At 39.1% G+C, this 27,551-nt stretch overlaps 1 protein-coding gene across 1 annotated transcript in view; it reads left to right on the top strand.

The window, feature by feature from the left end:
- LOC126175390 (disks large-associated protein 5-like) overlaps positions 1 to 26,607 on the top strand; it is a 179,766-nt gene extending 153,159 nt beyond the window's left edge. The window contains exons 10-11 of the mRNA XM_049922172.1: positions 12,988 to 13,146; positions 26,033 to 26,607. Of these exons, the coding sequence (XP_049778129.1) occupies positions 12,988 to 13,146; positions 26,033 to 26,082 (209 nt within the window). The 3' untranslated portion in view covers positions 26,083 to 26,607. The remainder of the gene's footprint in view (positions 1 to 12,987; positions 13,147 to 26,032) is intronic.
- Positions 26,608 to 27,551: the final 944 nt, after the last annotated feature.

The raw sequence follows: 27,551 nt of genomic DNA, 5'->3' as shown, positions 1-27,551 counted from the left end.
ACTTAAGAAAAACACTGTTTGGGTTTGGGATAAAAGTTGTCAGGAAGAGTTTGATAAAATTAAGCAAGAATTGAGGACGCAACACTTACTACACAGACCTGATTTTAATTTACCATTTTGTTTGAACACTGATAGCAGTAATTATGGGCTTGGAGCAGAGTTATTTCAAGAAAGAGTAGAGAATGGAATTAAGATACATTGTACCATAGCATTTGCAAGCAGAATGTTGCTCAAGCATGAAAAAAATTATACAGTCACAGAGAAGGACCTTTTGGCAATTCATTGGGCTTTTACAAAATTTAGAATTTACCTTATTGGACATAAAACCATAGTATTTTCGGATCACAAAGCTTTGAGTTACTTACAAGAGTGCAAATTATACCACAGTAGATTGACCAGATGGGCAATTTTTCTGCAACAGTTTGACTTTGAAATCAAACACATAAAAGGTTCTGAGAATGTAGTAGCTGATTCACTTTCAAGGTTACCAATTGGGGGAGAAAAGGAGATTTTTGAACAAGAGGAGGAAAAGCAATTTAAAATTAGATACTTGAAAGGGGTGGAAAATGAAAAAACAATTAGAGCTATGTGTAACAAAATTAGAAAAAATCAAAATTTAGATCAGAGTTGGAAATTAATCAAAGAATGTTTAGGCAAGAAGGGGTATGAGAAACTTGATAAATTTTACAAATTGCATAAGGGGATTTTATTTCGGAGAACAGATGTAGATTCTGATAATTGGAAACTGTGTTGGCCAGAGGCAGATGCTGATAAGCTGATCATTTACATACATGAAAGTTTTGGTCATTGTGGGATACAGAAATGTAGTCAAAAGATACAAGAAAATGTTTATTTTCACAATATTGGAAAGAAGGTAAGAAAAGAATTGGCAACCTGTGACAAATGTCAGAGAGTTAAAGTGAGCAATCAAAGATGTGGTGGAGAGATGCAAAACATTATTCCGGAAAAACCTTTAGATCTTATCGCAGTGGACTTATATGGAATGTTACCAAAGAGTAAAGGTGGTCACTGTTACGTATTTGTTATGGTAGATGTATTTTCAAAATTAATTAAACTATATCCAGTGAAAAAAGCTACTAGCCATGAAATTATAATAAAAATTGAAAGAGATTATTTCGCACAGGTGGGTAAACCAAAAGCTATATTATCAGATAATGGTTCACAGTTCACCTCGAAAATTTGGAAAAAGTTTATTGAAAGATCAAAATTGAAGCATATACTTATATCTGTTTATTCTCCGTCCACCAATCCTGCAGAAAGATATATGAGGGAAATTGGGAGACTTTGTAGAACCTATTGTAGCCATAAACATCAAACCTGGTTTGAGCACATTCGAAATTTTGAAGATATTATGAATAGCCTACAACATAGTTCCACAGGATTTTCACCGTATGAGATTATGTTCAATATTAGACCTCCAAATCTTATATCAGAACTTATTGAATTTCCTAAATGTACACCTTTAACTATGCAAGAGAGAGAAGATATTGTCAGGAAAACTATGAGGAAACAAGGGGAAAAGAGGAATAAAAGACATAACAATAGGGTAAAATTAACCACTTTCAAAATTGGGGTCTTGTTCTGGTCAAATCTGATGAAAAATCAAAAATGTTAACTTCAGAAATTAAAAAATTCTTTGATATCTATGTTGGGCCTTTTGAAGTCAGAAAATCCACACCCTAATGCTTATCGTTTGGTGTATCCTAAATCAAATCAAATTATTTGGTCTCAGGAATCTTGTCTCTTTGAAACTATATAAACAGAAATCATAATTTCAAAAATTTAAATAACCTATTATCATCTAAAACAAAAGTCCTCCACTGGAATATGCTTGTTAGAACAAAAAACTACCCGTACAACCAAGTATGTATATTTGCATGTATAAAGTAATAATTTGAAGTCACATGTTAATTGATACTGATGAAAAAACACTGTTGTAACAAAAAATGAGAGAAAGATGTATTTTTTTACTTTTTACAAAAAAAAGTCTCCCTAGTGAGCATTTCTGAATTTTTCTAATTTTTGGAAGCTAAGTCTTCCCTGTGGGTGAAGGCATGCATGTGAGGATATGCATGCAAAGGTATAAGTTTCGAAACCAATTTTAGATAAAGCCTCATGATATATGAGCAATTTATTGTTGTTTATACTGATGATGTGGGGAGCGAAAGTACTCTTCACAAGAATGTGACTTGTCGTGATATTGTAGTAGAGAGGCAAGTGTACATAAATAATTGCAAAAAAATTAGGTAATACTGATGTATCTTTAGCTGTACTAAAAGAAGAAAATCATAAGCAAAAAAATATACTAAAATATTAGTTAAAAATTTTTTTAAAAAATCAGAAGTAAAAAAATTATATAAAAAGGCAAATAAAAAAACACTACACTATATATGTCCAGTATCATTTTTACTGTACAATATGTAAGCATAATGAAATTAACATTAATATGAAAAAAAAATTTAAATGTTATTCTAGGAAACGAGTTTTACCTTTCTATTATTTTCAGTCTGTTTGCTGTATGTTAGAATATTTCTCATGTATGTTTTATACCATGTATATTTGTCATGTCAAATAATTTCTTTACTTGAATTTTTTTGTGTATGAGATTGATGGGGAAGTATCATTGCAACAACAGCCAGTAACAAGTCCACAGATTCAGAGTCCAAATTTGGAAGAGGTTATCAGACTGCATCATTAATGTACTAATTGTGTAATACAGATCCATTACTGAGTGCGGTCGGGATTTTGTTGTATATGTCCATAACAACAAAAGCCCTGGGGAGCTGGGAGATGTTATTTTTTTACCGTATTTGTCGATACCGAATTGTAAATGTTTTCTTATATTTTTGTCAGGATTTATTATAATTTGTCTTATTATATGTTAATTTACTTCTGTTTTTGAGAGTAAAAGCATATTGATTACTATTAGAAAATGTATCGAAGAATAGCAAAGAGACTGATTACAAGTGGAAACTTGTGAATTGTGTAAAATATCTTTGACGTTGGAGTCGTCTTTGACTATAGTCAGTCGGCAGTTAACTCTTGGTGTGTGTTGACGGAAGAACAATGTGTAGGTCGCCGTCATAAATACACTCCTGGAAATTGAAATAAGAACACCGTGAATTCATTGTCCCAGGAAGGGGAAACTTTATTGACACATTCCTGGGGTCAGATACATCACATGATCACACTGAAAGAACCACAGGCACATAGACACAGGCAACAGAGCATGCACAATGTCGGCACTAGTACAGTGTATATCCACCTTTCGCAGCAATGCAGGCTGCTATTCTCCCATGGAGACGATCGTAGAGATGCTGGATGTAGTTCTGTGGAACGGCTTGCCATGCCATTTCCACCTGGCGCCTCAGTTGGACCAGCGTTCGTGCTGGACGTGCAGACCGCGTGAGACGACGCTTCATCCAGTCCCAAACATGCTCAATGGGGGACAGATCCGGAGATCTTGCTGGCCAGGGTAGTTGACTTACACCTTCTAGAGCACGTTGGGTGGCACGGGATACATGCGGACGTGCATTGTCCTGTTGGAACAGCAAGTTCCCTTGCCGGTCTAGGAATGGTAGAACGATGGGTTCGATGACGGTTTGGATGTACCGTGCACTATTCAGTGTCCCCTCGACGATCACCAGTGGTGTACGGCCAGTGTAGGAGATCGCTCCCCACACCATGATGCCGGGTGTTGGCCCTGTGTGCCTCGGTCGTATGCAGTCCTGATTGTGGCGCTCACCTGCACGGCGCCAAACACGCATACGACCATCATTGGCACCAAGGCAGAAGCGACTCTCATCGCTGAAGACGACACGTCTCCATTCGTCCATCCATTCACGCCTGTCGCGACACCACTGGAGGCGGGCTGCACGATGTTGAGTGTGCTTTTGTTGGAAAAAGAGAGAGAGCTCGAAACCAAGTGTGAACACTATTTTCTGCTAAGAGTGTCTAGGCACCACACATCAGTTTGCCTTAGATAAGTAGTTGCCTTTACCTCATTTTACATATTGCTTGCATACAGAGAGAGGTTTGCTGATTCTGCTTGTTTGTGATCATTGGCTTTCCAGCTGTGACACTTCTTCCATCAAGGTTCTTAGAGTGTTTTCAGTTGTCAGCTTTTCTTATTGCTTCTTTTTATGATATTGTCTGTGTGTAAGTTTTAAGTTTTATTTTGCTTTACTTTTAAAGCATTCTGCTTATGGTCTTATCACCTTCCCTGCCTGTACTGGCCACCTCTGAAATACATCCCTCCCCTGTGTAAGCTCTGTCGCTTCATATGTCTTGCCAGTCAACATGTGTATTAGTGCCGAATGCTAGTTTCATAAGCGTATACTTTATCTTCTTAAAATTTGGACAAGTTGTTATTCATTATTTGTTTTGCATTATTAAATTCAAATATGTTCTCTGCGTTAATAACATGTTGCTTCTTTCCGTTTGTGCATATACCTTATTCCGTATATATTTTTGTTCTTAAATTTATGTATAATTTTTTGTTAAGAAAACCACTTGAAGATTTCCCTGGTGGCTGAATCTGGTCATGGTGTTGAAAAAGAAAACTGCAGATGGTGTTGTAATTTGTATCCAATTAATAACTATGTTGTACATACCCTGGAGCATCATGTCCAGTATGCTGGAAAAAAACAAGATTGGGGGGGGGATTAACGTTAAATTTTGTCTGGGCATAAAGATTGGAATGGTAAAATTCCCCTTAGCAGTACCGAGGATAGAGGTCTATGCCTGATTAGCTTATGTGGTGAGATGACCAACCAATTCATAATCTTCTGGCCTGCCATTTTCTGTATTTTAATCTACTGGCAAGATGGCATCCCTAGGATTGACAGAAAACTTGCCCTATAACATTGTGTTGATGTTAATATGGTACAATTCTTAAAGTTCTGTGTGGTGTCAAGAGTTTCGAAACAGATATGGAGTAGATTTTAACAAATTACGCTGAAGTTATCAGATCAGTTTCTCTTAATAATCAGTCAGCTGCATATTTTTGTGTTGTAAACTATAACTCTGTTCTTTTTAAATTAATTTTTATCTTCCACCATTCCACGTTTAGTGCTCATCGTGGATGTGTGTTTTAACACTTTTGCTGCGGCTGACGCTTATAAGCATCAAAACAAGCCACGAGCCAGTGCGGCTGATGATTATAAGCGTCCGCGCTCACTGTCGGGTTACTCAGTTTAGTTGCAGCGTCTAAGCTAGCATCAAAGTGTGTAAACTTTTGTTTTGTTTGGTCAGTTATCGAATTTATATTGTTGCTAATGGCAGCTAATGAACCAACACCTGGACCTTCCAATGTGAAAAGGAGCAGAAAAAGTGTTAAATTGACAGAGGAACAGTTACTTAGTGTACTAGACGACAGTGAATTTCTGTGTAGTGAGGACGAGGCATACCACGGAGACTGTCATTTAGAGGCTGCAAAGGAATTGCAGAGTGATGATAGCGTGGAAGCACAGCTTTCGAATCTGTCTCGTGACAGTTCCGAATCTGACGATACGAATCAAGACAATTGTGTGGAAATCGACCAGTGCAAAGCATTTCCTTGTCAATGATTAATAACAAGCACTATTTTCCTCTTAAAAGAAACCATGAAATAGCTAAAGCATCTTCGAAAGCTCTTCTACCTTGCGCAAAAGTCAGATTTTAATGTTCTTACCCTTGAACCTTTGGACACACATAGGCTATAATATTTTAATGTATGTATGTAATATGCAAATATATATTTAAAATCTATACTACTCAACAAAGAGAAGTTGATGTGTGATGATGTTAACAAAAATTTTGAAAAATTTTCGACTGTGTTATTCAAATTTTTACACGTTAGTCTAATAAATGTTTTCCGATATACAATAATATTATGAAAGGAAAGTTCATACTCACCATATGGTGGAGATGCTGGGTCGCAGATAAAGCTTTCGGCCATTAAGGCCTTCGTCAACAACACACACACATGCACGCACGCATGCATGCATGCATGCACGCACACACGCGCGCGCGCAAGAGTTGTGTAAGGATGGACAAGTATATTGTGTAGGTTCTGTGGACAGTGGAATACCTCTGTGGGATGGGTGGGAAGAATGGTGGACAGGGCATTTTTCATTTCAGGGCATGACGAAAGGTAGTCGAAGCCCTGGAATGGAACATAATTCAGTTGCTCCAGTCCTGGGTGGTAGCGAGTTATGAGAGGAATGCTCCTCTGTTGCCAGACTGTGGGACTTTAGGAAGTGATGGGAGACTGGAAAGATAATGCATGGGAAATTTGTTTTTGTACAAGGTTGGAAGGATAATTATGGCCTGTGATGGCTTCAGTGAGACCCTCGGTATATTTTAATGGGACCGCTCTTCACTGCAGATGAGACGACCACGGTTGGCTAGGCTGTACGGATGGGATTTCTTGGTGTGAAATGGGTGGCAGCTTTCGAAGTGGAAGTATTGCTGGCGGTTAGTAGGTTCATTATTTGACGGAGGTACTAACGTACCCATCGTTGAGGTGTAAGACAACATCTAGGAAGGTGGCTTGTTGGGTTGAAGTAGGACCAGGTGAAGCAAATGGGGGAGAAGTTGTTGAGGAATAAGGCTAGGGTGTCCTCACCCTTGATCCAGAGCACGAAGATGCCATCAATGAATCTGAACCAGGTGAGGAGTTTAGGATTCTGGGTTTTTAGGAAGGATTACTCTAGATGGCCCATGAATAGGTTGGCACAGGATGGTGCCAAACAGGTGCCCATGCTGAATCCCATATTTGTTTGCACATAATGCCTTCAAAGGAGAAGTAATTGTGGGTGAGGATATAGTTGGTCATGGCGACTAGGAAGGAGGTTGTTGGTTTGGAATCTGTCAGACATTGGGAAAGCTAGTGGTCAATAGTGGTAAGGCCATTGGCATTACGAACGTTAGTGTAAAGGGAGGTGGCATCAATAGTGATGAATGAGTAGGGCACTCTGTGGTAAAGGGACAGGAGCTGTGGAGAGTCGGTGGAGGAAATGGTTGGTATCTTTTACGTAGGAGGGTAGGTTCCGAGTAATAGGTTGAAGGTGATGGTCTACGAGAGCAGAGATTCTCTTAATGGGGGCACAGTAACCGGCCACAATGGGGCATCCTGGGTGTTTAGGTTTATGGATTTTAGGAAGAATATAGAAGGTAGGAGTGGAGAGAGTGATAGGTGTGAGTAGAGAGATGGACTCCGGGGAGAGGTTGTGGGGTGGGCCTAAGTATATGAGTAATGACTGAAGATCCTGCCGGATTTCTGGCATGGGGCCACTGTGGCAAGGCTTTTAGGTGTAAGTATCTGACAGCTGGCAGAGTGCCTCTGTCTCAGATAATCTTGCAGTTCAAAACAACAATGGTGGAGCCTTTGTCCATAGGTGGTATTATAAGGTCGGGATCTGTTTTAGATGGTGGACTGCAGTTTTTTGTGTGGATGTAAGAATAGTTTGCATGTTGGGGGATTTGGGGGATTATGGTGAGGCAAGGTTCAAGGTTAAGAAATCCTGGAAAGTTAACAGGTGGTGATTTGGGGGCAGTGGGGGTGGCTCACAGTTGGATGGGGGAGTGAACTGAGTTAGGCAGGTTTCAGTATTGGTCTTTGGTGAGTCTGATTGGTAGGGTTGGTGGGAAAAAAGTGTTTCAACTGTAGGGGCGAGGAGAAGGAGAGGAGGTCTTTAACGAGTCCTGCATGATTGAATTTGGGAATGGGGCAAAAGGTGAGGCCTTTGCAAATGACTGATATTTCTGTGGGGCTAATGCTTCTGGAGGAAAGGTTCATGACTGTGTTATGGGTCTGTTTAGGTTCTGGTTTCTGTGTGGTGGTGGGAGGGAGTTTTGGAGGACGGGGTAAGTGTAGTAGGCCTGCGAGACAGGGTTTGTCAGCTGTACGGGCATGTGGGAGAGGTTTGGATGTGGTTCTAGAGGTGTTGGACAGTGATACTCCAAGGTGGGAGTAGGAAGTGAGCAGGATAGAGAGCTTTTTGAGGCATTGTTGTGCTTGTTGCTCAAGTTCCTGCAGCCCAAGAGTTTCATGGTGTGTTATGGGTTCCAGAAATTTGGGATTGCATAGCAGGAGAATTTTGCAGATGGAGAGAAGGTTCTTCAAGGAGGTTTGGGCTTTGTTGATATGGTTTTGCTGGACTAAGTTGGTGAGAGCTAGGGCTAAGGAAACTTTTCTTTTCTGTATTGACACAGATGGAAGGACCAAGGATCCACAGTGGAGGAAAAAATGTGAAAAATTATGTAAATAATGTTTAATTACATCTGAAAAATTTCGCAAAAATAAACACAAATGCGTGTGAAAATTCGCGAAAAGGATAAAATGGATGCAAAAGGGGGAAACAAGGTGAAATCTGAGGGAGTTGATGATAGCGAAAACTCACTAAAATTGGCGAGATATCAGAAAGAACAAGTAAAGAATAAATAATAAAAAATACATATTTAGTGGGTAGCCGGTCTGAGCATGGATAAGTGTGAAGAAGGAGGACAGCAGATGTGACTGGATGAGGTGGAATTAGGGGGTGCAAACTGGTGTATAACGGAGAAAGAGGGGAAGGGGGGGGGGGGGGGGGGGGTTTGTAGGATGAGATACAAGATCGTGTGGCAAGGTGCCCGAGGGAAGTAAGAAGCCAAAATATGGAAGACTGAAGCAGGGAGAGTGATCAGTTTGAAAGAATAGGACTAATTATATCAGAAGGAGTAATGTGGGACATACGATGCTGCACAAAAACAATCAGTATGGTCTTGTAGCCATCTGTTGTGCGTAGCCGAGGCAGTTGATACAGTGTGGCTTGTAAGTAGAGTATGCAGTGTGGTTTATAAGGCGACAATAGAAACACGAAAGAAGAGAAAGAAGGATGGATATTGAGTATAGTGATGCATAAGAAAATAGTAACAAAGGAAAACAGCACTGGGTTAGGATTGAAGAAAAGCCGTCGGGCAAAAATCAAACACTGGAAAATACAGGATGGAATGTAACAGTATTATGAAAAGAAAAGTTGTTACTCTCCATATAGCAGAGGTGCTGAGTTGCAGATAGGTACAACAAAAAGATTGTCACAAATAAAGCTTTCAGCCCGTAAGGCTTTCATCAAAAATAGATCACACACACACACACACACACACACACACACACACACACACACACACACGCGCACACACATGGACATGCACAGACGCAAATCACACATGCAACTGCAGTCTCAGCCAGTTGAAACCACATTGCGAGCAGCAGCACCAGTGCATGATGAGAGTGGCGACTGGGTAGTGGTAAGGAGGAAGCTGAGGCGGGGAGGGGGAGGGACAGTGAAGTGCTGCTGGTTGGACGATGGGCAGGGGAGAGGTGGGGGCGGGGATAGTGGAAAAGGAGAAAAGTAAAAAGACTGGACGTGATGATGGAATGACGGCTGTGTAATGCGAATGACAACAGGGAAGAGGCCAGATGGGTGAGGACATTGACTAACAAAAGTTGAGGCCAGGAGGGTTACGGGGACATAAGATGTATTGCATTGAAAGTTCCTGCCTGTGCAATTCAGAAAAGGTGGTGTTGGTGGGAAGGGTCCATTTGCCACAGGCTGTGAAGCAGTCATTGAATAAAGGATGTCATGTATGGCAGTGTGTTCAGCAACAGGATGGTCCACTTGTTTATTTGCCACAATTTGTTGATGGCCATTCATGCGGACAGACAGCTATGTTGGTTGTCATGCCCACATAGAGTACAGCACAGTGGTTGCAGCTTAGTTTGTAAATCACATGACTTGTTTCACAGGTAGCTCTGCCTTTGATGGGATAGATGATGTTAGTGACCAGACTGGAGTAGGTGGTGCTAGGAGGATGTAAGGCACAGGTCTTGCATCTACTTCTATTACATGGATATGAGCTGTGAGGTAAGTGGTTGAGAGTATCTCCCATCACCTCCCAAAGCCCCACATGCCAGCCACAGAGAAGCATTCCCCTTGTAACTCAGTACTATCCAGGACTGGAGCAACTGAATTACATTCTCCACCAGGGTTTCAGCTACCTCTCATCGTGCCTGGAAATGAGAAATGTCCTGCCCACCATCTTTCCCACCCCTCCCATAGTGGTATTCCATAGTCCACCAAACCTATACAATATACTCATCCAAACCTATACAATATACTCATCCATCCTTACACAACCTTTGCTCCCAAACCCTTACCTCACAGTCATACCCCTGCAATAGACCTAGATGAAGGACCTGTCCCATACATCCTCCCACCACTACCTACTCCAGTCCGGTCACTAACATCACCTATCCCGTCAAAGGCAAGGCTACCTGCAAAACCAGTATGTCATCTAGAAGCTAAGCTGCAACCACTATACTGCATTCTATGTGGGCATTGACAACCAACAAGCTGTCTGACCATATGAATGGCCATCGACAAACTGTGGACAAGAAACAATTGGACCATCCTGTTGCCGAACACACTGCCAAATATGGTGTCCTTCATTTCAATGACTGCTTCACAGCCTGTACCATATGGATCATTCCCACCAACACCAGCTTTCCTGAATTGTGCAGGCGGGAACTTTCCCCGCAATATGTCCTATGTCCCCGTAACCCTCCTGGCCTCAAATTTTGTTAGTCAGTGTCCTCACCTATCCAGCCTCTTCCCTGTTGTCATTCGCATTACACAGCCATCATTCCGCCATCACGTCCAGTCTTTTTACTTCTTTCCTTTTCTACTACCCCCATAGCTCTCCCCTGCCCACCGTCTAACCAGCAATACTTCACTGTCCACCACCCCCACCATACTATCTCTCCACCTCCCTGCCCCAGCCTCCTCCTTACCACCACCCAGTAACCACTCCCATCGTGCACCAGTGCTGCTGCTACTCACAGTGTGGTTGCAGTTGCCCGAGACTGCAGTCGCGCACGCGCGCGCGTGTGTGTGTGTGTGTGTGTGTGTGTGTGTGTGTGTGTGTGTGTGTGTGTGTGTGTGTAGTGTCTAGTCTATTGCTGACAAAGACCTTAATGGCTGAAAGCATTATTTGCGACATTCTTTTTATTGAGCCTATCTGTGAGTCAGCATCTCCAGTATATAAAAATCTCGTGAAGTTCTTGACTAACTTCTGAGTTTTACATGAGGGTCTCTAAATAATCAGTCAGATGGATGTATCGTCAGAGTCTTTCGCGATGGCATACATGAATAAAACGTTCTCGGTTTTTCAAGACGCTTAAATTCGAATAAAATCCTTGAGCTTTCGATGACCATCTCCACCATCGTAGTTAGGAGTTCACTGACTGCCGGGGCTGCTACTTCCTCCTTATGTATATATAATTTTAAACAAAGTGTGTTCACAATTGTATGCTGTTCCGTTTTCTTCATGAATGTCAGTTCTGACAGATGATACAAAAGTTCTGTTTATGGCTTACTGTCATGTTATTGAATACTACTGCAGAATTTGTATCAAGCAAAACTTCATAATCCTAAATATTGGCAGATTTAACTATGCAGAATACTGTCATTGAAACTACTATCCTCACAGATTCAGCTGCAGGAGAGATCACTAACCAATTATCTCTACTAATTTCCCCATATGTTTTAAGAAACTTCAGTTCCCAATCAAGTTTTCGTTGATTGTAACAATAAACTTGTCTCTGGTCTTGGAGAGAGGGGAGGAGGAAGGGAAGGAGGAGATGAACAGCGAGGGGGGAGGCGCCGCATGCATGTGAGATTACATGAACGACAACTTAAGTGCTAATCTTATACCTTTTTTTTCCTACATCTACAGTTATTGCCAACTTTTAATTCTTTTACTCAGTCAATTAAGATCCACCACCAGTCAGGGGGAAAAACACTTTCATTGCAGTACACATCCTGTGTGTTCTGACAACAAGTTTTTTTTTTCACTTGTAAACTCTTCATTCAAACCCAATTTTTGGACGACAAACCCACTATGTAATCTTTCTTTATACGCAGAATGTAGGTGGCTTTACTATTACCACCTGCTTCGTGTCTTTGGGATGAAATGCTAATAATTTGCATATCTAAGCATGTAATACAGTTTCTGGAAATTTGGCATTAGTTCTGTGCTGCAATTGCAATGGCCAGCATTGTATATAAACAGTAACCTAAAGTATGTCTTTTTCACTCAAAACACTAACAACCTTATATATTGTTAATGGCTTTTCCCCCTATTCGTTTATTTTCATGAAAAATGTCATCCAATTTGCGAATTGCTTTGTCATAGTTGTAACTGGTTGAAATGAAATTAAATGATTATATGGCATTATTGGCCAGAAGATTGTGTCATCGTGCAGATGAGTTTTTCGTGAGAAATAAATTACTTGTCGACTACTAGATTACTGTTCACTGAATTTTATGTACTGCTTCAGGAGCCTTATACACAACAGAGGGATGTTTCAGTAATTTTAAAGCATTTGCTTTCAGCCATGTGACAGTTGCCAACTACATTGTAGCAAACATTTTTGCTTCATTTTTATTGTGGTATATATAAAATAGCTTCAAGGGAGGTATTAGAGATTCTGAGTCACACATACCTCTCATTGTATTTGGTAGACCGTTTTTTACTTTCTTAAAATCCACTAAGATTGGAAAGGTTTCCAGATTTTGTCGTCTTATGGACACTTCTGGAATGCTGTTTCATCTCTAATAAATTTGAAGTTTCCTTATCCCATATTTTGTAGATTAGCTAAGTTGTAAGACATATAACACATGAGACTGTTTGTCTTATTCTCTTTGAAAGTGTATTCTTTGACTGAGAAATTTGAGACTGGATGTAATGAGTCCTAAGTTCCCTGTCTTTACTTCTGAATAATGAGGGGAAACTCAGTTAAACCTACTTTCATAGTACAGCATGTGACATGTAAGTTTGGTCCATTGCCATCCATCATTGAAAAATATTAACCATTTTGTACATTATGTATGTGACAAGTACATGAACTAACACCTGAGTACGCCATTTTTGTTTAACTTCTAGAGCCGCATATTACACCACCTAGTAAGACATACAGCAAATCGCCAAAGAAATCAGGTGAGGTCCCTGAGGAAGACGGACAGTTTGATCTTCTGAGGAAAACACCAACATTTCTGCACAGCAGTTCTGCTACTGGAAAACCAAAGAAGATATTAAATAAAGGTATTGTACTGCTAAGCAAGCAAGTCCTGAGCTTTTTAAAATCTTTGTTTAACAGGCATTGAATTGCATGGTTTAGCTGTCTGATAGACTGAAGTATTTTAGATTAGATTCAGTTTTCATTCCACAGACCCAAAAACGAGATGATTCTCATGGCTGTGGAACAGGTTAGAAAATATAATGCAAAAATGTAAAACATTTTAATATAATATTCACTACCGTGATCATTTGTCAGGAGATTGTCAAAATATGTGAATACATGACAGTAAATTGGAACTGCTAAAGAAACTTCCTGGCAGATTAAAACTGTGTGCCTGCGGGTTCGCAGGAGAGCTTCTGTTAAGTTTGGAAGGTAGGAGACGAGGTACTGGCAGAAGTAAAGCTGTGAGGACGGGGCATGAGTCGTGCTTGGGTAACTCAGTTGGTAGAGCACTGGCCCGCGAAAGGCAAAGGTCCTGAGTTCAAGTCTCGGTCCGGCACACAGTTTTAATCTGCCAGGAAGTTTCATATCAGTGCACACTCCGCTGCAGAGTGAAAACCTCATTCTGGAACTGATAATGTTTACAGAATTAGTACATGGTCAGAATGAAATGTAGTAACGCAACTTTTAATACATTTATTGTATACAAAATGACTAATCTTGATTGTAGTGACCAAATGCTGTCGTGACCGAAATCTTACAGACATGTTTATTGTAAGCTGGTCTAACAACCCCCGTTACAATACTCATCTGTAGAGTAGAAGTTCCTATCAAAAAGTCTTTCGAACTCTGTTTAAAGCAGTGTTCAGAATACAGTGTTCCTTGAACAGATTTACACATGCTGTTCTTGAATTTACACTACAAACGAGTCTTGTTACATGCTTATGCACGCTAAAAACTTTTGCTCAGTTTGAGTAGTTACCCCGGAATATGATCCTGTATGACATAATAGAATGAAAGTATGCAAAGTTTTTACATTTATGTCTCGTACATCTGACATCTTTCTCACTGCAAATACAAGACTTGTGTAGGCACTTCAGCATTCCTATGGTATGCCCTTCCCAACTGAATTTATTGTGCAGTTGTACTCCCAGAAATTTTAACACTGTCAACGTTTTCCATAGCTTCATGTTATTCACTTGCTGGAAGGAAATCTCTTACAGGTTCTAAAGTGCATGTAGTGCGTTGTTGCAAAATTTAATGACAGTGAATCAGCTTTGAAATGTTTATTGTCATTGAAAATTTTATTAGCAGCCATTTCTAAATCTGTATTTGACTTGCTATTTATTGCAATGTTTCTATCATCTACAAGCAAAACAAACTTAGTGTCTGGCACTGTAACAATTGAGAGGTCACTAATGTACACCAGAAAATGCAATGGACCCAAGATGGAACCTTGAGGAACACCACATGTAATTAATTCCCAATCAGATGACTGCTTACTGCACAGGTACCCTTTGTTTCCTGTTAGTTAGGTAAGACGATCCATTTTGTAGCACTGCCAGTGATACAATAATATTCTAATATAGTTACGAGAATGCTGTATGTCACACAGTCAGAGGCTACTGACAAGTCACAGAAAATGCCAGTAGCTCTTAATTTGTTATATAATGAATTAAGTGCATTCTCACTATACATGTAAATAGCATTCTGTGTATCAGAACCCTTAAGGAACCCAAACTTTGACATGGACAGTATTTTATTTGCAGCTAGATGCTTAAGAAGCAGCTTGAACATGACCTTTCCAAATATTTTTGAAAAATCCAGCAAAAGTGAAATTGTTCAATAGTTTACCAATATCTCTGTATCCTCCTCCTGTAAAGCGGCTTAACTTCAGTGTATTTTAGCCGCTCTGGAAATGTTCCACTCATAAGATATTGATTACACAAATAACATAAGATAGAATTCAACTCACATGAGCACTCTTTGATTAGCTTCATTGATATGTTGTCATAACCACTACAATACTTTGAGTTTAAGGATTTTATGATGCTACTACTTGTTTAGGCAATGTGTCATTTCCATGTTACTGAAGTTATTTGTAAAGGCTGGTCTCCTATATTCCATTGCACTGTTTACTGAACCTGATAATCCCAAGCTGCCAGTAATGGAAACGAAGTACTTGTTAATGATATTTGCAACACTACATGTCCTTGTTATGAATATCTCATTTATTTTTAGAGCTATCTGTTCCTCTTCTGTTTTGGCTCCACCTTTCTTTGTTTTCTTCATATCCCATATAGTTTTTATTTTATTGTCTGATGTAATATCTTTTCCTCATAGTGAAGCTGTTTAGATTTATAGATTATTTGCTTAGATATTTTGCAGTGTTCTTTGTGATGCATTATAGTGCTAGCATCAGAGCTATTCCTAGATAGTAGGTGCAGGCTCCTTTTTGTCCCACATCTTTTTTTATTCCTTGTGTGAGCCATGGTTTATTTTTAGGCTTCTATTTGATTTTAGTTATCTTTAGGGGAAAACAATTTTCAAAAGAGGAAGTAAATTTATTAATGGATGCTTTGTATTTTCCATTTGAGTCGGAGGTATTGTAAACATCTATCCAGTTCATGTCTTTGAGCAATCTCCGAAAACTCTGTTTTTGACTGATTTATTACCCTCCTGCACTCAGCTTTAATAGATTTTTAATCCTACAAGTTTCAACATTTAACACAAGATGCTGCAAGTCATTATCAGATAGCCCATTTACTATTGGTTTTGTGATATGTCTTTTTTTCCCTAGTTTTGTCTACAAAGATATTATCAGTAGTTGGCTCAGAGCACTTGCATACCTTAGTTGCAAAGTTCACAGAAGGCATTGAATTGAATTGCAGTGTTACTGATTGCAATAATTGTTCACTTACAGAGCTTTTCAATAAATCCACATTAAAATTTCGAGCAAACACTGTTTCCGGTTTTTTACTGTGAGATGGGACAACAGAACTTCCAGATGTTTTATGAAGACGTTAAAGTTCCCTGAAGCTGCTCTGTATATACTTACTACTGCAAAAGGCTGCTTATTTCATAATACTTTTGTTGCACAAACTTCTAAGTGCTGCTCTGAGCAAAATTTATTAATATCATTATGCTTGAAGATAAATCAGATTCTGACAAATGAGGCAACTCGGATTCTCCATATTTTCTCTGTAAAAATAAAAAGCTAACTTGAATCCTGTAACATTTAACGTGTCTTTACCAGCAGTCACATCATGATCTGAGAAGCAGATTGTAACAACTGGTTGTGCAACTCTAACTCTTCAACAAAAATAAGCAACTCTTTAAACTTACTACTTAGTCCACGGGTATTGTGGTGCAGTAAGGATAACTTATATTGTGTGCTAGCTGAATTACAACTGGATGAACTGAATTTATTTGTCTATTTTTGAATACTTCCATTTTCAACTCGGGGCTTGTTTGCATGAATGGTGTATGTTAAAATTTGTTTTCTGGTTGCCTGTTTTATCAGTATGAATGTCATTTTTAGCCTGCCTCAGAACATTTCTTGTTTCTGCCCTCGCTACCCAAAAAAAAAATTCCGTCCTGTTGTTTGTAACCCTGGTACTTCACCACTTGTGAGAGTGCCCCCCCCCCCCCCCCCCCCCCCAATACTTACGTTATTTGGTATTAGCCTAGGCAGTTTTCCCTCCCCTTTCCTGTTGAGGTGAAGGGCATGCCTAGTATAGTCCCACCTACTGAAAGCCAAGAGGAACCACACCGGTATAAATCCTCATACCTGATCCAAACAGCCGTTCCACTCCTACTGTATGTACTCTAATCTAAGCCGCACCTGAAAAATGAGACTCGAAATCAAGGGAAAAAAAATTTCCCGTATCTAAGCCGCACCTGAAATTTGACTCGAAATTCAAGAGGAAAGAAAAGTTTTAGGCCACATCTCCAAATCGAATCAAAGTTGGTCCATTGTAATATGAGACACAATTTAGGTTGAATGAATGACGATACAGCTGCAGTAGTTTGGTTCGAGTCGTAAGCTTAGCAGTTAGGCTTTACCAGGTAGTCATTGCTAAGCGTCAGGCACTCCGTCCGTATTTATACGGATACCCTTCCTTATCCATGTGCTTCGTCCGGTTTGAATTGATTGCTTATTTTTCTTTGATCTGATAAGTGCCGTTTTCTTTGTTATAGGTGTTTACGTCACTCTAAGCTGAAAATGCATTACTGTCCTGTGTCATGCATTGTTTGTCGCATTCTGATAGTGTGTGTTTACGGCCTGTCGCCGCTCGCGGCATGGCTTGCTTTTGTGCGCGCTACCACCGCTTACAACAAAAGAGAGAGAGAGAGAGAGAGAGAGATATCGTCTCATTAGCAAAACAATGGCAAGAGACTGCTGTTTGTTGTTACTTACACTGCTGCTTTCTTTGATGATCAACAAGAACCAAATAATAGACTGCGTATGATAGAAGATGTTCTGAACGAGAGTTTAGCGAAAATTTTTCTCCGTTTGAAAATCTTTGCAGGCGCCTCTTTAGTCCATTACATTCTGCACAGTAATTAGAGTCATCTTAGATTTAAAAGTCTAGTCAATTGCCGTGCTTCATTTCTGACTGTATCACTATGAGGCATATGAATAATTTGAATATAAACATGATATGTTATGTGTATTCTTCCACGTTTGCTGTTGTCTCACTATAGTTTCGTAGTTTATTATGCAGACAGGATTCAAATGAAATAGCAGCAAACACGAAACAATACATGGCAAAATGTTTATATTCATATTATTCTTATAGTGAAGAGAATACTTCATAAAAGTTCCTATTAGCAACCATCTCTTCTCACAGGTACGAAAAAATTCAGAACGTAGAGTTGGCCATATTGACAAACATCCCAAACAGTCTGGCCAGTCGGATTTTCGTAGTACATTGAAAGGCTGCTACATTCGAAGATGAAAAATACGGAATTTGTATTTACTTTGTTGGATAATGTATGAAAATGCAGTGGTCGAAATCGGGGCGGAGAAAAAGTTCATCTTCCACCTTCCTTTTTAATTTATTTACTGACGCAGAGGTTTTGGTGCCAGCCTACAAAGCATGTCTGTGTAGCGCTACATATATTCAACGGCAAAAGTTAGTTGTGGCGGCACCCACCAACATTTTTCAGAACTTCCGCTTGCTTTGCACTTGATTCTAAGCCGCAGGCGGTTTTTTGGATTACAAAAACCGTAAAAAAAAGTGCGCCTTCGATTTGAGTAAATACGGTAAATTAACTCTCCTAACAGAAGAGTTTAAATGAGGTTGGCCATGGCACCTTACAACAGATACAAGCCCCACACCAGTATATCTTGATACTGAAGCTATCTTTACCTGTCACCCCCAATTGAATAATTAGGACCCTGTCTATGCTGTTGCCAGCCCCACCCACTTTACCCTGGTGTCTCCCTTTTGTGATGTCTTTGTGAAGTGAACCTACATCCTCCATCACCTGACCTGGACTTCCACTAGATTTCAAAAAACTTGTGACTTGGATCATTCGTCAACAGTTGGCCAACATCTCTACCATGTGAACTGCCTAACAAGAAAATTTTCTTCTTCTACACAACTATTTCTGGCCTCTTACTTCTCAAACACTTTTTGGAAGTTTGTTGTGTCCTGTCTACTGCTACATATACTTGTAGCTCATCAGTTTCCAACTGTGGCAACAGATCAAACCTGTTTTCCACATTGATAACAAAAATGTCTGAGAAAATCCTATTCCTATTTCTTCTATAAACTATTGTCACTCCCACATCTCCTTTCCCTTCTCTCCCCTTAACATTTCCAGATCTTGTTTTGCCTTATCTAGTTCCACCTGCAGGGTAGCAACCTTCTCATGTTCCACTATCTTCCTATCTCTACAGCAAACCTTACACAACTGGTTGTTGATTTCCCCAATTCCCATGCCACTACAGTCACCCACATATAAGAAACTGCAACGAACCTCGCACAACACCCGTAACTAACAATCCAACGGCAAGTCATACACTTCTCACTGGTGGCAAACAAATTTTAGCTATAATCTAAATTAAACAAGAAAACTTCCTACACTACTCAATAAATACATTAAATTTCTTAGAAACTTTAGGCCTAAAGTTTGGGCACTAATTCAGAACTTCTGGAGAAGTAGAAACAATTGAACGAGTATTGTTTATGTGAGGAAACAAAAGTAAACAAAAAATTGAGTCTACAATATATGAATTTTTCACTTATTACCAAACTTTTCACTTTGGCTGCTTGTTAGAGAATGAAATGGATAGCGTGTAATAATACACTAGCAACACAAACTGTACTTTGTTGAAATAATCACATAACTTAGTCACAATAATGTAAACAAAATCTAGGCCAAAATTTATGACTATGAGATGTTTTCTTTCTTCAAAAAATATGCAAATAGAAGTGAACCCTTCAATTGATAGTTTACAATAAGTATTAATTTACTTATTTATGATATAATATTGCCTTAATTAATGTTCTTACACAGTTAACCATCTATCTTTATGGGAGCTCTGAATGCACAAAACTTGTCAACCAAAGATGCTATAATATTACGAGCTTATTTCTTCACTAAAAGCTAAATAATCTGTTTGATGCTGTGTTACATTATCTGAGGTTTCGAGAAATCGTTAAAGATTGAAATCAGTAGCCTGCTAATACGACACTTGAATCAAAGTATTCAAAATAGCACAACTGAAAATATAATTAAAATGAATAATGGAGAAAATGGTCATTGTCGCCAGACTGCCTATAGAAAGGCATTCTTAAAGGTAATTATCTTCTTGTTAATAATACATTCACCTTTCTAAAGGAATTATAATACTGTGTGTCACCAAAGTCCATACCTTCTGAGTTCAAGCACACTGGCATGGCATTTAGAGGTGGCTGAAATTATCATCTGGGCTAAGCTTAGCAAATAACTGAAAAAAAGTAGACTAACACCTGCCTATAAATTTTAATTATACTTGCATTGTTTTGATACAGTTTTGGTCACCACGTCATGGGCATCTCCCCCTCCAGGGTTATGTTCCCTTCTCTAGATTTTCTATCTGCATCCCGAATGTATTACTCTGCCTTTTTGGAGAGAGAGAGAGAGAGAGGGGGGGGGTTAAAGTATTGGGTTCTTGAGCAAAATTCTAGTCCCCACCAAGGGCCTAGATTGAAATTTTTGATGGTTGCCCCAAGGCTAGCTCTTTTCAGATGAGTTATGGTTTACTCCTTTTGCCACCTTTTCCCAATCCAATTTATGCTCAATTTGCAATGATCTCAATGTAAACAGGACAATAGTCTTTCTTCCTTCTCGCTTTCTTAGGGAGTTCATCAGCGTTGACATCAAGTGTGAAGCAGCCTTGTGTTCTCTGTATACTTTGTTTTAGAACTTTAAATATTCTGTCTTCTGTTTTCCTTCCTGTTTCATTTTATTAATTCTCTGCTGTATTGTTAACTCCATGCACAGGAAGTGAAACTTTAATTATAACCACCCTGTAGTGTGTTGTGACTGGTTGAATTCTTAGAACATCTCCATGTTGCCAGCACTGAAATATAACAAGAAATTAGGCTAAACCTATAGAACAATGACAAAAAAAGCATCTCATACTGCCAACAGTCTTTAATAAGTCCTCAGTGAGTTGTACTAAAGTCATGACATAAATGGTTTGGTTGTCATGTGTGGTCTTAAAGAACAAATCCAAAAACAAAGATGGCGAATATTGTACCGACTGGCAGAAGTATGATGAGCAGACATGGCATGCTGTGTACCGTTTACTGTCCTGACAGGGCTGCTGCACAAGAGAGGTAGTGATAGTACTTGTCTCTGTTGAATGTGATGGTCAATTGTGTGATCATAAAGTTTTGTTATTGCTTGGAATGATTGCGATCACAGTAAACATAGGCCGAGTACTAGGTTTACGTATTTACTTTCCTCTTGTGGTAACCCTGTCTGAACACTCTACAATACGCAGCCTGTTCACCATACTTTTGCAGGTGGTCAGCAGAATCTTTAAGGTCATTGTTTCTGGATTTGATCTTCAACACTACACATGACCAGCCTTCTCTAAACATGAAGTGCTCAGTGGTGAATTCACATTAAAAGTAATGGTGACTAATAGGTTTCTGAATTTCAAAACACAAAAAAAGAAGAAAGAAATAGAGGGGAATAACATAAGTTCATTGTGAATCATTGATAATATGTACTACTAGATAAATATGTAAAGACTGTAACATGCATGTATGCTTCATTCTGACACCTGTTGATCTTGTGGTGAACTAGATTTACTTGTGTATCTAGTGCCACACAGTTTGTATAAACATTCACAAAAAGCTGTCACTCCGATTTTTCTGACATTCATTTCCATATGGGCCCCAAGCACAAAGGAAATTTTTGTTGCTCTGCACTGCTCATTTGCTAACTAGGATTGAAAACATAAATTAGTGTCTACATCATGTATGTAAAGCTTTATAATCACAGGTGCATTGGCAGTTTTATCTGAATCTCAAGCCACAGAAAGTGCTTAAAAAAAATGATAACGAGAAGCACAAAGTGTTGGAATATGTAATAGTGTTTGTGTGTGTGTGTGTGTGTGTGTGTGTGTGTGTGTGTGTGTGTGTGTGTGTGTGTGTGTGTGTGTGTTTTGCATTTAGTATCTGTTCTTAATGTTCTGATTTTAGTTTCACGTTAATTACAAACTGTACAAGTTCAAAAGACACTATTATAACAAGCCCACATATGAAAATTCTGTGAATTAAAACTACTAATAAATATATCCAGAAATATTAATTAATTTTTCATAATACAAAGTGGGTACACTATTTTTCCATAGGAAGTATAGGATATTGGGACTTGTTTAAAAAACAGTTCAGACTTTTGGTTTGTCTCTAAAATTGTTTTTCATGAACATCTTGTGGCAGCTCCTTCCATTTGTCTCCACCTGTAGCAGCAGATAACGAGCTGCGCCGACTGGAAAGCAGCGATCAGTGAAGTGTCCGCCAGCCGAGGTACCATCGGCCCCCAGCTCCATAGCTGGTCACTCCCCCCAGACATAGAGCTTACACTACCTTGCTTTCTGGCTGCCACCCTTCTCAAACCGTCGCTTAAGCAGTCTCTTCGTCCGCTTCAATGAGGCAACACCTCCCGGCTGTGCTCTCGGCAGCTCGTCGTGCTCAACACCATGTGGCTCACATCATTGTCTGCCACTCTTCGCCGAAGTACGCATGTACAGCAGGATTTTACATCCGTGTCGAATGTCAGCTTTTTGGCGCAGTTCAGTTAACGAGAGGAATGTACCTCATCTTCTACGCCACCATCCCGAACCGCGTTCCCTCAAGGTGTTCCCATTGGCCACAGCTCTCTACAAAACCTGTTTCTGGACACCTGATTTGTCCTCTGCATATCAACACCAGGAATACTGTGCACAATGTGATGTACAAGGTGTACAACTTTGCTTCCGCTGTTTTTTCCCCAGAATTTGAAGCTTTAATGTAACACATTGGTTACACATGTATCATTCAAAGTATTTTCCATTGCTGGCCACTAATTTCTGCAATTTTCGGGCAGTTTACAAATCCTTCATCGAAAAAATTGTTCATCGTTTGAAGCGGATTCATGAAACGATCCAATTTGTGACTTCTTCATGAGATCGGAAGTGTTGGTCAGCCAGGCCGTGTGCCATTGATCTAAACAGGTGATAGTCAGAGGGAGCAATGTCTGGAGAATATGGTGGGTGGGGTAGGACTTCCCATTTTAACATTTCCAAGTATGTTTTGACCTATTTTGCAACGTGGGGTCGAGCGTTGTCATGCTGCAAAATCACTTTATCGTGCCTCTCGCTGTATTGCAGCCGTTTGTCTTTTAATGCTGTGTTGAAACGCATTAACGACATTTGATAATGAGCACTTGTGATTGTTTCATTTGGTTTTAACACCTCATAGTACATGATGCTGAGCTGGTCCCATCAAATGCAGAGCATGATCTTGGAGCTGTGAATATTCGGCTTGGCCATCGACGTCGAAGCACGGTCGGGATATCCCCATGATTTTTTGCATTTAGAGTTATCATAATCAACCCATTTTTTGTCCCCGGTCACAAGGCGTTGCAGAAATCCCTTTCATTTTTGCCTCTGAAGCAACTGTTCACAAACACACAAATGCTGTCCAATGTCTCTTGGTTTCAGCTCACAAGGGACTCAAGTTCCTTCTTTCTGAATTATGCCCATGGACTTAAGATGTTTTGAAATGGCTTTCTGTTTCACTTCCACTAATCGTACCATTTCTTTTGACGCGAGTCTTCACTCACCAATGTCTCCAATTTTGTATCTTCAAAAACATTCTTTCTTCCACCACTATGCTAGTCTACAACATTAAAATCACTGTTCCTGAAGCACTGAAACCACTCACGACAGTCTTTCACTAATAGTGTTCTTACCATACGTACTTGAGAGCATTCCATGAGACTCAGCTGCTGTCTTCTTCATATTGAAACAAAACAGTAACACCTCCGGCAAATTATGAGAATTATGCTCGTAAACTGACATTTTCAATCAAGAACAACTTTATGATGCAGGCACAAGTCGGCTAATGTTTGAATGAGGTTATGTTGACCAAGGTCCAAGCTAACTGCCTGACATCTGCGATGTGATTCTTTTGATCGCTTCTTACCTTTGTCGCCACCTATCGGCAAGTGGTGGAAGCAAAGCTATACACCTTGTAAACAGTGCAGTGAATTGCAGTATTTGCCAGGCGTAAAAGGTGGATTTATTACCATTCTATTTCCAGCCAGTTTGGCGCCCCTTTACTGCCAAGCACGCCACTGAAGTGAGTTTTCCCATGCCACCAGACAATGTCGTGTGTGCCATTCACAGTCCCGCTTTGTTCAAAGACTGCACCATGGCTGGGGACCCCCTTAATTAAGAGGTAATAACCTGTTGATGTTTACTGTATTTGTTAGCTTTTAGGAATTATATCTCCAAACCAGCTCACATCGCTCTTCCAGCACTCCCTGTTATTTATTGTTATCTTTGTTAATTAGCACTCCCCTATAGGCATGTATGCTCCTAAGTCGTTCCTTTAATCTATGTTTCTCAAAATTCATTCCTGTGCATTGAACCCTTATGATTCTCAGTGCCTTAGTTAAATCTGTATGCGTAATAGTGTGCTTCCAAGTGTTCTGCCAAGTTGGTTTCAATTTTTGCACAATATTTGGTTGACTTTAGGTGCTAAGTGTTTTGCTGTTGTGTGTAGTCACTGCCTGAAATCCAACGAGACAGTGAACTATGTTAGTCTCGCCCCACTATTTATAGTGGAGTTCAGTTCCCAATGCTCACTACGCCCTTTGATGCTCTTTTTGTTTTTCAGAGCTCACACTGATGTTCCGTGAAATTCAAACACTCAGCTTGTGGTACCCAGTGAGATTTTAATAAATTGAGAGCCCTCCATCCCTGTTTAATAGATTTTCTGACATACTTATTTCGATAGACTCCTTAATTATGCTATCCTAGAATCTTATCATTTGCAATGTGGTACTGGTCTCATCATATTTAACTTCATGAGTATATCAAAGGCAGTAGTCGGTGACAGCTATCTGCTTGGTTTTTATTTGGTTGTGTCACTGATGTTCCTTGCATTTCTCCTTGGTTATTGTCGTGTCTGCACCATGTAAGAAATTCACATTTGCATGGAGTCAAGTACACACCAGCTTTCAGATACCTAGATAGTCTTCAACATTGAACAGAATACTTTCCATCTTAGTTGAAGAGAATGAAACAAGCTGAATACTGTGTTTTCATAGCAGACTGTCTATCTTACTGATACTGGGCCGGCATAGGCTAGATGAGCTATTTTTTGCTTCTCTTCCTCAATCTCTCTACTTCATTCCCATACATTCTTGGTTTTGATTGCATCACCCTTTTAATTTGATGGTCAAGGTACCCATTCCTTCGGAACACTATTCATAGCTGTTGTAATTCTTCTCTGAGGCTGTCCTTAGATGGAAGTGTTTGAGCTCTTTAAACCAGAGTCTGAAGAAATATGCCAGGTTGCTTATCAAAATATTGTGCATACAATGGAAACAAGTCAGCAGAACACTCAGAAATACACGATTAATGAGTCTCACCCAGACAACCTGAGAAATCAAATCTATATACTTCCTATTTCTCACCATATCTTTGTTAAATAATCCTTAAGTCACTACCTGTATCTGACTTCATATTCTCGCAGTTTGTTGCCTTTGTAAATCAAATTTTAGTTTAAAAAAAAAAAAATCAAACTTTTATTCATTCAGTGGATCCCTTAAAGGAAGGGTGTTGCGAAAAAGTCAATATATACATCATCAAAAGAGAAGCAACACTTACAAACTTAAGCTGCATTCTTTATTAACAAGAAACTGTCAATATATTGCTTAATACTATCTGTATTTATGCCAGCTGAATTTAATCTAGTAAATCAGAACGAAAGCTCTGATGTTGACAGAAGCTCCTTCTTGCTTTTATTGTTGTGCTTCAATTTTTGAGATTATAGACAACAGTATGCATTAATGCTTCCGGACTCAGCTTGTAAGTCTCAAGGCTTTTGTTACACTGATTGTACTTTCTGTAAAGTAAATTTGAAAGCTGAGGCCAGCTTATGTGACAGAGAATAATCAATGCCCATCCGATTTAGTTGGTTATTAAAATGCTTTATGACAACTAGTTCGATTTCAGGGCGAGAGATATGAAATATTTTGTTGGAAATGCAGCTGAGGGTTTTTTCTTTCATTTTTATCTTGGCAGCTCAAACTGTAGTCAATTTGTGTTTGTTTGTTTGTTTGTTTGTGTTTGTGTGTGTGTGTGTGTGTGTGTGTGTGTGTGTGTGTGTGTGTGTGTGTGTGGGTTTGTGGGGGATTGGGCGCGTGCATCTTTATGTTTTCTTAATGTTACTCTTTGTACCTCTGTTTCAGAAACACCTCGTAGCAGAAGACAGCAACGTGTTATTGGTTCTCCAAAATGAAGATGTTAAATTTTACAACATTGACTGACATTGTGTTCATATCAAATGTCTGTATTTTAAGTAATTTCACATTTGCATGCTGAGATTTGTATCTTGTTCATATGTTTGTAAAACTGAACTTTCATGTAATGGTACCTTTTCTGTATTTTGTGACGGGTGTGAGTATTTTGTAAATAGCCATTCTAATAATTATCAGTGACCAGATGTTGCTACTAAGAATATAAACTTATGGTTAATCTATCAAAGAGCAGCAACTGAGATAAATTTTTAATTATTGCTTCATTTTATTTTGATGTATATTATTTTCAGTTCTGAACTCAATATCTTATTTTTTGTACTGTTTAAGCATTCTGTAGTGAACATAGGAAAAGTCCAAATGTTATAATCTGCAGTGGACCACAGTTATTCAGAATTTTTATGTATTCATTTAGTGGAAATATTGTTCACATAGTTGCACGATTTTACATCTACTGTGGAACATGTTATTTGTACATCTCTGAAATGGATCTGATTAAAAATTATATATGCATGTAAAAAAATATCGATTATACTGATTACTTTACACTTAATACTGCACTATAGTACAGAAATCATGTTAAGTTTAAACTATGATCTGGTTTAACATTCTTTCCTCTTTTTTCTTTCACCAAGTGTGAAGATGGATCTGAACTGAGTAGAGAAAATGACTTTCCCTTATGATATTTTGTTTCTGGATTCCACCATAATTTGATACGAGCTTGATAATAATGTTACAAACATCAGTAAAATTAGTCTACAAACAGTGTAGGAAAAGATAGATTGCTATTAGTGTAAAGATGACACGTTAAGTTGCAGACAGGCAAATTAAAACACACATAAGCATTCTGACCGAGCTGCCGGAGTTGGTGGTCACATGTGCATGAGGTGTGCATCCTTTTGTGAATGATTTGTGTGTGTGTGTTTTTCTCTTTTTCTACTGAAGGCTGTGGCCAAAAGCTTACGTGTAAGTGTCTTTTAGTTGTGTGCCTGTCTGCAGCATGACGTGTCATCTTTATGGTAAGTAGCAAAATCTTTTTCTACGGTGTTGATATTCCTACCTGGAGTTTCCATTGTTTATTAAAATTAGTCTCAAATATGTTGTGTAATATGCAACTAATTTATCAATATGCCACCCCTGAAATGTTAGTTACTTTACAGCAAATGTGGTTTTGCTTTATAGTAATATGTTAAGTGTGCGAGCATTCATTCTCTGATTAACATTATACGAGGATGTTGTGCATCTTACTGTTCTCATTTTAAATATGAGGATAACTCAAATTACACAGTTATTCCGTTTGAAGTACTGGCAGCGTAGAGCAAGTTAGTGTGTCGGGTCCATATTTGCGGAGTCTTATTTGTCATCAGTAAGTTGTAATGAGAAACTGTAATGCTATGTCAAAATTTACTTTAATTTTCAGTGTCTGTGACAATCCACTAAGATGTTTGACATG

Source organism: Schistocerca cancellata, chromosome 3, assembly GCF_023864275.1.
Source record: "Schistocerca cancellata isolate TAMUIC-IGC-003103 chromosome 3, iqSchCanc2.1, whole genome shotgun sequence".
Taxonomy (NCBI): domain Eukaryota; kingdom Metazoa; phylum Arthropoda; class Insecta; order Orthoptera; family Acrididae; genus Schistocerca; species Schistocerca cancellata.
Note: the sequence above shows the minus strand (reverse complement) of the source record. Positions and strands in the feature narration are given on the sequence as shown.